The 11,071-nt window shown below is 38.8% G+C and overlaps 1 protein-coding gene across 1 annotated transcript; it reads left to right on the top strand.

Moving 5' to 3' along the window:
• The first annotated feature begins 328 nt into the window (after positions 1-328).
• LOC103697231 (pentatricopeptide repeat-containing protein At5g06540-like) lies at positions 329-1,963 on the top strand. The gene has a single exon (XM_008779051.4). It carries the CDS (start codon positions 329-331, stop codon positions 1,961-1,963), a length of 1,635 nt encoding a protein of 544 aa, XP_008777273.4.
• The last annotated feature ends 9,108 nt before the right edge of the window (positions 1,964-11,071 follow it).

Here is an 11,071-nt window from a genome sequence, read left to right as displayed (position 1 = left end):
TTTGGGCCCAGATCGGGTTGAATTCAAGTGAGATTGGGCCTATTTTTATGGTGCAAATTAGACCTGGATGACAGATCAGGTCTGGTTAGGTTGAGAAATATAGGACCCAAATTTGACAGATTTGATCTAATTTTGGAATCTAACCCTTCCCCCATGTGTTCAAATACGGATTATGTTTGATCTAATCAGATTTAGATCGGGTCAGGTGACGGGTTGATCTAATCCACTTGCAAACCCTAGTACTTAAGATGCCTCTCTGGCCGCGGGACTACATGACCATATAAAGAACTCCATACAAACCATCAACCCCTTCCCATCTCCCTCCCCCATGTCTCATCGAAACCTGCCCTCCAGTCTCCGCCAACCCTGCTCCGACTTCCTCGCCTCCGTCCTCTCCTTCCTGTACTCCTCTTCTCCCTCCTTTTCCGACCTCAGGCGCGCCCACGGTCTCCTCATCGTCTTCGGCGCCGCCTTCGACAAGCTCGTCGCCCGCCGCCTCGTCGCCCTCTACTGCCGCCGCTCTGCGGGGGCGCTTGACTACGCCCTCCTCCTCCATTCCCACCTCCGCCACCCTGACCCCGTCGCCTCCAACCTCATCCTTAAAAATCTCGTCCGCCGCGCTCAGCCTTCCGATGTCATCGCCTTCTACTGCCGGCAAGCCCACCTGGCGGGCTGCCGCCCCAGCCGCTGCACCTTCCCCCTTCTAGTCACCGCTGTGAAGCTCCGCGACTCCATCCACGAAGGAGAAGCCTTTCACTGCCTCGCTATAAAGCTTGGATTTTTAAGTCATCTGCCAATTCCCAACTCTCTGCTCCACATGTACGCGTCCTGTGACGGTCTGACCCTTGCAAGGCAGTTGTTTGATGAAATGCTGGAGAGGGACAGAATATCGTACAATTCCTTGATCGATGGGTACGTTAAGAGCGGCGATTTGGAGGAAGCCGAGCGGCTGTTCTGGAGCACGCCGGACCGGAATGTTGTGTCCTGGTCCACGCTTTTTAATGGGTACGTTCGAAACCGAATGTTTCAAAATGCTGTTGGCTTTTTCCACCAAATGCAGGAGATTGGGGTGGAGCCCGATAGCTGCTCGGTGGTTTCTTTGTTATCTATGTATGCCCTTTTCAAGTCAGCCTCTCAGGGCAAATCCGTTCATGGGTTTGTGGTTAGGAGATGGTTGCATTTACTGACTCCGGTGAGCACTGCATTGGTTGATTTTTACTGCAAATGTGGGTTGTTGGATGCAGCGGTTTCACTGTTTGAGAGAATTCCGAAGAAAGATTTGATTTGTTGGAACTCATTGATCTCAGGTCTGGGGAGTTGTGGTAGGGGTCAGGAAGCTCTCGGCTTTTTTTCACAGATGCTGCATGAGGGAGTGCAACCAGATGATATTACATTTATTGGTATTTTGGTTGCTTGTGCTCATTCAGGTTTGGTTGATGAAGGGCAGCGGTATTTTAAAATGATGAGCTCAGTGTTTGGTATCAAGCCAAGCTTTGCCCATTACTGGTGTTTGGTTGATCTTTCTGTTCGAGCCCAAAAGCCTAATGATGCGTTGAAGATAATTCAGGACATGCCCTTGGACAATCAGTCAGCCATATGGGGTGCAGTCATCTGGCTTGCCAAGGTTCATGGTGATATCAGTGTGGGAGAATTTTTGGGGAAACGTTTGATCGAGTTGGAGCCAGATAATAGCAGAAGGTATCTGCCTCTTGTAAATGTTTATGCTGCTGCATCAAGATGGGATAAGTATAATGGGTTACAGGAACTGATGAAGGCAAGGGGTTTAAAAAATTTGCCAGATTGTACTTTGATTGATTTGAATGTTGTGGTTCATAAATTTTTGGTAGGTGACAAATCCCAACATGAAATTCAGAAAATTTATGGAGTGCTGAAGGAGATCGCGGAGCAACTAACATTGCAGCCTTCTGGGGCTGCTGAGGATGCCTTGACTGAGTCCATGTAGAGACAAGAAACATAACAAATTTTGGGGATTCTATCATCTATGTCGTAGTACTTCATCTATTTGAGCTCTACTCATTATCTTTGCTTCGTCATGGGAGTGTCATTTCTATACAAGAAGTTGGTCATGCCACATACACTGATGTGGAATCATCTGGATTTGGGAAGCTAATTTTTTGTTGGGAGCTTTTTAGAAGACCCTAAAATGAGGAAATTACTGCAATGTTACAGTAGAAATTTGCCTTGTCTTTGTTAGCAAGCATAGCGTGCTAAAGCTTCGAAGGAATCTTTTTTGCTAAGAATCTTGACAGTGGTGATTTGAGTAGCATCATGGAGTGTATGAAAGTTGGAAACCCTCCATGGGAACACAGCCACAAACTATAATTGGGGATATTGCCTGTTGGGAAGTACAAGTGACACTCCTAAATGTGGTCCAAAGCACTAATGATTGAATCTTCTTACACCTCTACCTGTCTGCTAGATCACGGAGGTGGCACTAGTGAAGTACTGACCATTCGTTTTAGTGACATCTTAAAGTTTCCCCATAATGACAGAGGAGTGAATGCTGTTGATGTTTTCTGAGAGCTGAATACTGGTTTTTATTTCCTGGTATTAGCTTGTTTCAAGTAGATGTATAACAAAATTTTGATAGGCAAGAAAGGATTCGGACACATTTTGCAGGCCATTTTGATCCTTTCTGAGTTGTTGTAAATTGTGGAAATAGGTCAGCATCAGTTTTGTTTCAAGGTTTAAGTTAAGCTTCACTTCAACATTACCTCATCTTGTAAAAAATCATTGTGATGCGATAGACTTGCTTCTGTATACGTATTTAATAATTCACAGCTGAGGATGCTCGTGATTTAGAAAATTGTATTTGTAGTTGTTGAAATTTATCCCATAACCCTCTTGCATCAGTATAACACGACTCATTGAATGTCAGTTATAATCTCTCTCTCTCTCTCTTATGTGGGCGTGTTTGTGTATCTATGTATAGATTGTCATATATCTTCAAAGAGATGTATAACAACATTAGATAGACACTGATCTTGCCATGTAAACAGATTCATGGATGCTTGTCTACTTTATCCTCTTGTCATTATCTTCAATTCAGTAAGATGTATAACAAAAGTTTCATAGGCAAGAAAGGATTTGGACAGATTTTGCAGGCCATTTTGATCATTTCTGAGTTTTGCACTGTGGAACTAGTTTAGCTTCACTTTTCATGCTTCGCTTCAGTGCAACCATTCTTGCTTGTATGTATTTAATGATTCGATATATCTACAGTGAGACGTATAGCAACATCAGATGGGTACTGATCTTGCCATGTAAACAGGTTCATGGATGCTTGTCTAATTTGTCCACTTATCATATATCTTCAATTCCGAGAGGTGTATGACAAAATTTTGATAGGCAAGAAAGGATCTGGACAGATTTTGCTGGCCATTTTGATCCTTTCTAAGTTTTTGAAGGGTGGAACCAGTTTAGCTTCGCTTTTTATGTTTCACATCAACATGACCCATCTTGCTTGTATGTATTTATTGATTCGCAACTGAAGATCTTTATAACTTAGAAAGTTGCATTTGTAGTTGGTGAAATGTACACCATAACCCCCTTGCATCAGTGTAACATGACTCATAAAGTGACAATTTAAGTAAGTTTTTGTCCATTTCTATTTTTGTATTACTTTACGTTGATTCCAGGGATTGATTTTGATGATACAAAATATTTAAGTATGATATTAATGTTTTTATATGCTTTAGAAATAGAAAAATCTATTTGCATTAAGCTTTTGGTGTTTGATTGGTTGAAGAACCCTTGGAGCAATCATTTCAGTGTTTGGAGAAGCTCTCAAAGCATATTGGTGCATAATTAGGAGTCAACTACTTCGATAGTGCAGCAGTTGATCGGTACATAATTAGGAGTCGACTACCTCAGTCTTGGAGTAGTCGACTCCAGAATGACCATAGGGAGGATAGAAGGGTTGTTTTTTTATGACAATTTAGGAGCTGACTCAAGTTAGAGAGGAGTCGACCCTAGATATTTAAGAGACTACTTCAAGCAGCCAAGAACTGACTTTTCTGTTGGCACTTTCAACGGTTAGTTTTTCAGCATGTTTAAAAGTGTAGTTTCAGCCATTAATGAGGTGAAAGAGCCCTCCAATGGTTAGAAAAGGATCAAAGTTGTCTTCCATCCTATTTAAAAGGCTTCAAACATTTAATGAAGAAATTTTTTTCAAGGAGAAATTTGAATACAAAAGAATTACCATATTGAATCTCATTGAATGGAGCCTCCAAGCAAAAAAAGCATTCAACTGGCTCAATCCTTATTTCCATCCATATTTGAAAGAGTTTAGTATTCATCAAGCTTATAGTAAAGAGTTACTATGTTTGTAAACATTCCTTCTGATTTGTAACTGTTTTGGATAAGTTTCAATGGAAATTTAAAACTTATTGAAGACCCCTGACCATGCCTTGAAGCTGGTTATTGTACAAACTTGGGGATAAGGCCGAGGTGTTTATTTGTCAGTGGTAGATAGATGGGTTGTTATAATCGTTGCAATATGATTAGTGGATTGGAATTCTTAAGGGGTATCTTGAAGAGAGGATATAGGAGCGGAGTTCGGCCCCGAACCTCTATAAAATTTATGTTTATGATGTGCTTGATTTATTTGCTTATCTTCATCCATTTTTTTTCTAATTGCTTTTATTTCATTTGTGTATTGGTTAAATTAATAGATTATTATGCTTTTCTATTGATTTTCATTGTGCTATCACAACACTTAATTACTTATTATAATTTTTATTCCAAAATTTTAAAAGAACCCAATTGATTCTTTCATTTTTGGGTTATGTAGAGTGATTGATTAAACCTCTATTTGATTTTGATAAGCTCAAAGCATTTGAGTATATCTTATGTTATACTAATGAATTCAATCTAGTGTTTCAGGCGAATATATGTAAATTTATGTTTAAGTGCATCGAGCCTTGGTTCAAAGTAATTTGGCTAGGTGATTGAACTCAATTGAACCAAAGTCTGAAGTTCGAGTCGACTCCGGAAGATTGCGAGTCGACTCTAAGTGTTTCAGAGGTTCTCGCACAAGCTCGAGTCGACTCCGGTACACTACGAGTCGACTCCGACTGAGAACAGACAGAAGGACAGAAAGATGAATTTCAGATCCTGTCACCGAGTCGACTCCAAAGATTACGAGTCGACTCCGACGCTTGCCGAGTCGACTCCCGACGGTTCCGAGTCGACTCCAAAGGGTAACAGACAGAAAGACAGAACGATGGTTTTTAGACCCTGTTACCAAGTCGACTCTAGAAGGTTACGAGTCGACTCCGATATTTAGCGAGTCGACTCCTAGTTATGTCCGAGTCGACTCCCAGAGGAAAGCAAGTCCAAAAGGCAGAGAACCATTTTCGGAGATCCTGTGAACGAGTCGACTCCAAATGTTCCAGAATCGACTTCCAAGTCAGCCGAGTCGACCCCAACAAAATGCGAGTCGACTCCGAGGCAGCTTAGATCAACAGACAGAGGATCGGTTTTTCGGGCTCTGAGAGCCGAGTCGACTCCAAGAGGATCCGAGTCGACTTGAGAGAGAAATGCAGAAAAATAGATCTCTGAAATCCTGAGAACGAGCCGTCTCCAAAATGCCGAGTCATCTCCAGATCTTGACGAGTCAACTCGGACCGAGTCGACTCCAGGTCGGGACGGTACTTTAATTCAAATCCTGAACAGTGGGCGAGTCGTCTCTAGTAAAGCATGAGTCAACTCCTGCAATAGCCGAGTCGACTCCAGATCGAGCGAGTCGACTCCAACCCTAACGGATACATTGTCAGGAGGTGCAGACTGTGCAGAACAGCTACAAATCAGTGTCTAACGGCTATTTTTCAAAAGGGACTATTTAAATAGCTAGAGTAAACAGTAGTAAACAACAAAAGAGTTACTCCATCTGTGCATTAAGGCATTTCCAACTACCAAGAGTCCATTGAGAGAAAAGACAAGCAAAAGAAGGAAGAAACGCATTCAATTCATTCCTAAAAGTTTTTCCTTCACATTCAAGGCTCTTCTTCTGACATCAAATCTTCAGTGCACTCAAAGAGGAGACTCAGAGTTCGAGAAGCTCTTTCTTCCTCTTCCGAAATCTGTTTGAGAGCTTCTAACTTTACTCTATTCATATTGATTCATATTTGCTTTTTAAGATGCTTTCCTTGTATCTTTTTCCAAACTATTTTTCTTACTTGGTTCAATCAGGGGATTGAATCAAGGGTTGTAAGGTTTGTTGGTGACCCAAGGTTAAAACTAATGGTGTAAGGGTTTGATTGTAATCCTGGAAAAACAATCGGGTGGTTCTAGTCGGTGAGCCTGTGAAAACCGACCGAGTTCGTTGTGATCTCGCAAAAACAACAAGTTGGGTTGTGAACTTGTAAAACAACTAGCTGTAATCCTAGGGATTATAGTGAACTCCCAAGTGCAGCTTGGGGAGTGGACGTAGGAGTAAGAGTTGGCTCCGAACCACTATAAAGTCTCTTGAGTTTGTATTGATTAATTGTCTCTTTTCCTCTCTCCATTCACTACATTTAGTAATCTATTTAACCTGCTTGCAATAGATTTAATTAATTACTCATTAAGTTTTAATTTGTCAATAATTAATTAAAACCTAATTCACCCCCCTCTTGGGTTGTCTTCTTAGGCAACAAGTGGTATCAGAGCAGGTGCTCTTATATCGATTGGTGTTCCAATCCCCAAAAGAGTAAAAGATTAAAATGACAACCCCTTTTGGATCTTTCCTTAGTGAGGGGCAATCCACCAATAGGCCTCCATTGTTCAATGGAACTAACTATACCTATTGGAAGGCTAGGATGAGGATATTTACCAAGCCCAAGACTATGATGTTGGGAGCATCATAGTTAATGGACCATATACTCTTTCTATGTAGATAACATCGCCATACCCAAACTAGAAAAAGATTGGGATGACAACGATAGAAGGAAGGCACAACTAAATGCCAAAGCAATGAATGTATTTTATTGTGCCTTGGATCCTAATGATTCAATAGAATCTCTACTTGCAATTCTGCAAAAGAGATATGGGATAGACTTGAAGTGACCCACGAGGGCACAAATCAAGTCAAGAAATCTAAAATAAATATGCTAGTTCATAAATATGAACTATTTAAAATGGAGTCTAATGAAACCATCTCTTGCATGTTTACTCGATTTACTGATATTGTCAATGGACTAAAAAGCCTTGGCAAAAGTTATACTAACAATGATCTTGTCAGAAAAATTTTTGCTCTTTAGCAAGGTCATGGGAAGCCAAAGTCACGGCAATCCAAGAAGCAAGGGACTTGAACAAGCTGCCACTCGAGGAGCTTCTTGGATCCCTAATGACGCATGAGCTCACAATGAAACAACACAGCGAAGAAGAATCCTCTTATAAGAAGAAGGTAATGACCCTCAAATCTACTTCTTCTAACAAGGATCTATCTTGCAGTAGCAGTAGCGAAGAAGAAGACAATGAGAGAGATGAAGATGAGGCTCTTCTTGTGCGAAAGTTCAGAAGATTCATCAACCGGAAGAAGTCCTTTCATCAGAAGAGAGGTTCCTCAAGTTTCTACAACAAGGATAAAGGTAAGAAAAGGGAAAGTAAGGGAATCGGATGCTATGAATGCAAGAAGCCGGGATATTTCAGAGTCGACTGTCCCTTGCTGAAGAAGGGTAGCAAATACAAGAAGAAGAAAGCTCTTGTCTCCACTGTGACAAACTCCGATCAATCATCATCATCATCGGATGAGGAACAAGAGGAAAAGGCCAATCTTTGCTTCATGGCAAATGAAAATGAGCTAACATCTGAAACTCATTTAGATTTCACTTTTGAAGAATTGTATGATACCTTTAATGAGCTAATGGATGAGTATAAATCAATAAATCTTAAAAATAAAGATTTGAGGCTAACTAATCAATCCTACAGTCATAAAAATGACAATCTGATTATGGAAAAGGATTCCATTGTTAAGGAAAACTTAGAACTTAAAACAAGCAACCAATTTTAACTCAAAAAAACTGTACCCTAATTAAAGATAAAGAAAGACTAACTAAAGAAATTTCAGAACTTAAAAACAATAATCAAACTCTAAAAGATAACCTTACAAAAGATTTAAGCTTACTAAAAACAGGAAAAAACTGAACTTAACAAAAGAACTTGAAAAATATAAACCTATTGTTGAGAAGTTCACTTATAGCTCTGAAAAATTAGAAATAATTTTTAATAATCAAAGAGCTGTGTTTAATATAGCTGATTTAGGGTATAAGCCAAAGAATAAGCAAAAATTTCTTAAAAACATTTTTATAAAAGCCGGAGAAAGTAAAACTAAAAATGTAACTTGTTTCTGTTGTGGAAAAGTAGGACATAAAGCTAATGTGTATGACCATAGAAAAATAAAAGCTAAAAGAAAAATTAAAAAGGTTTGGGTTCCAAAAGGAACCAACAAAGCTAACCTTGAAGGACCCAAGAAAACTTGGGTACCTAAGACTATATGATTTCCTTGTGAAGGAGTGTCTTGCAGCCAAGCTCAATAAAAACTGTTGGTACTTGGATAGTGGCTACTCAAGACATATGATGGGTGACAAGGAGCAATCCTTCACCCTAGAACCTAAGAAAGAGATGTGGTGACTTTTGGAGATGATAACTAAGGTCACATCATGGGTATTGGTAAGATACAAATCACACCTTCAACCTTTATTGATAATGTTCGGTTTGTAGATGGTCTTAAGCATAATTTACTTCGCATTAGTCAACTATGTGATAAAGATTTTGATGTATTGTTTAAGCCATCTATGTGCATCATAACTAACTCAACTAACAATAGTTTAGTTTTTAAAGGACTAAGACGTGGCAATATTTATTTAGTAGATCTTGATGATCTTGCTAAAAACAGCCACTGCTTAGTAGCTAATGATACTAAGCTTAGTAAGGCAAGTTGGTTATGGCATCGTAAATTAGGTCATGCAAGCATGGACACATTATTTAAATTAGTTAAAAGAGATTCCGTGATTGGTTTGCCAAAGTTAAAATTTGAGAAAAACAAAATCTGTAAAGCATGTCAATTTGGCAAACAATCTAGAAGCTCTTTTAAGTCCATAAATTGTGTCCCTACAACTAGACCCCTTGAGCTACTTCACATGGACCTTTTTGGACCAACTAGGACCACAAGCTTTGGTGGAAACAAGTATGGACTTGTCATAGTTGATGATTTTTCTAGATACACATGGGTCATGTTTTTAGCTCATAAGGATGAAGCATTTTCTGTTTTTAAGAAATTCCACAAGGAAGTAACAAATACAAAAAATAGTTCAGTTATAGCAATTAGGAGTGATCATGGAACAGAATTTGAAAATCATCTATTTGATGAATTCTGTAGTAAAAAGGGGATAACTCATAATTTCTCTGCACCTAGGACACCACAACAAAATGGAGTTGTGGAAAGAAAGAATAGAACCCTAGAGGAAATGGCTAGGACCATGTTGTGTGAAAGTGACCTTCCAAAGTATTTTTAGGGAGAAGCCATTAACACATCATGTCATATAATAAATAGAGTTCTATTAAGACCAATTATAAAGAAAACACCTTACGAACTTTGGAGAGATAGAAAGCCCAAAGTAAACTACTTTCATGTGTTTGGCTGTAGGTGTTTCATTCATAATAATGGCAAAGATAACTTAGGTAAATTTGATTCCAAATCTGATAAAGGTATCTTTTTGGAATATTTTACATCGAGTAAGGCTTATAGAGTCTTCAATAAAAGAACCCTTATTATTGAAGAATCCATTCATGTTGTTTTTGATAAGTCTAATGATGCTTCCTCCAGCAAGAGAGTAGTATTTGATGATGATGTAGGAATAATTGAAGAAAAGATGGATCACATGACTCTACAAGAGGATGAACCCAAGCAAGTTGAAGAAACTTCAACAAGCCAAGAGGTAATTGCCGAACATGGGCTTACAAAAGCTTGGAGGTATGCTCACGGTCACCCTAAAGAGTTAATCTTAGATGATCCATCTTAACTTGTTAGAACTAGAGCCTCTCTTAGAAACTTAAATAATCATCTTGCATTTGTTTCACATTTAGAACCTAAAAATATTGAAGAAGCTGTAAGTGATGTAAATTAGATAAATGCTATGCAAGAGGAACTTAACCAATTTACAAGAAATAAAGTATGGAACTTAGTTGAAAGACCCACTGAATACTTAATAATATGAACTAAATGGATATACAAAGATAAACTTGATGAAAATGGAGTTGTGGTTAGAAACAAGGCTAGACTAGTCTCTAGGGGATAGGAAGAAAGGTGAACTACCTAGTCAATCAGTGCCTAACCCTAGTAGACAACAGAATCAAGGTCGAAGAGGTCAGTATCAAATCGATTCTAATGAAAATCCGACCTATGAAGTCTAGACAATTACCACTTTAAGGTCTGGCAAGCAAGTGGACAATAAAGTCCAACTTCCTGAACATAAAAAAGAAAATAAAAATGAATCCGATAAGAACCCTATTCAGAAGAGAGGTCAAGAACAGGATAAATCAGAAAAAAAGGAAGAACCCATAGAAACATACAAACCTAAGGTTCCCTTTTCCAGTAGACTTCAGGACTCCAAGAAACAATCTAACTTTGATGAAATAATGGAAGTCTTTAAAACTGTTCAAATAAATATACTTTTCCTCGATGCCATACGACAAATTCTCTCCTATACAAAATTCTTGAAAGACCTCATGGTGTGCTGTCGCAAGCAACCAAAAATAAAACCTATACCCCTAAAAATATATATGTAGTAGTGCGAGTAAGGATCGTTCCTACGAAGAGTATCTAGCCTAATTTTATGCTACTTGAACAAGGATGGGGGAGGTTTGAGTATAACGAAAACAATAAAACAACTAAAGAAGAATTCAGATTAAAGTATTGAAATCAATCAAAAGAACAAATCTTGGTCTAAGTCAACATCCACCATCAGAATTTTACAACTGATCATTGATGCAATGATATCAATTTGCACTTTGAATGTCCACCGATAGAAATATTTTCCTATCTCTTCTTAGTCGTAGTTAATTAAAA

The sequence above is a fragment of the Phoenix dactylifera genome, chromosome 6 (genome assembly GCF_051530095.1).
Source record: "Phoenix dactylifera cultivar Ajwa chromosome 6, Ajwa_hap1_PhDact_Kaust_v1.1, whole genome shotgun sequence".
NCBI lineage: Eukaryota > Viridiplantae > Streptophyta > Magnoliopsida > Arecales > Arecaceae > Phoenix > Phoenix dactylifera.
Note: the sequence above shows the minus strand (reverse complement) of the source record. Positions and strands in the feature narration are given on the sequence as shown.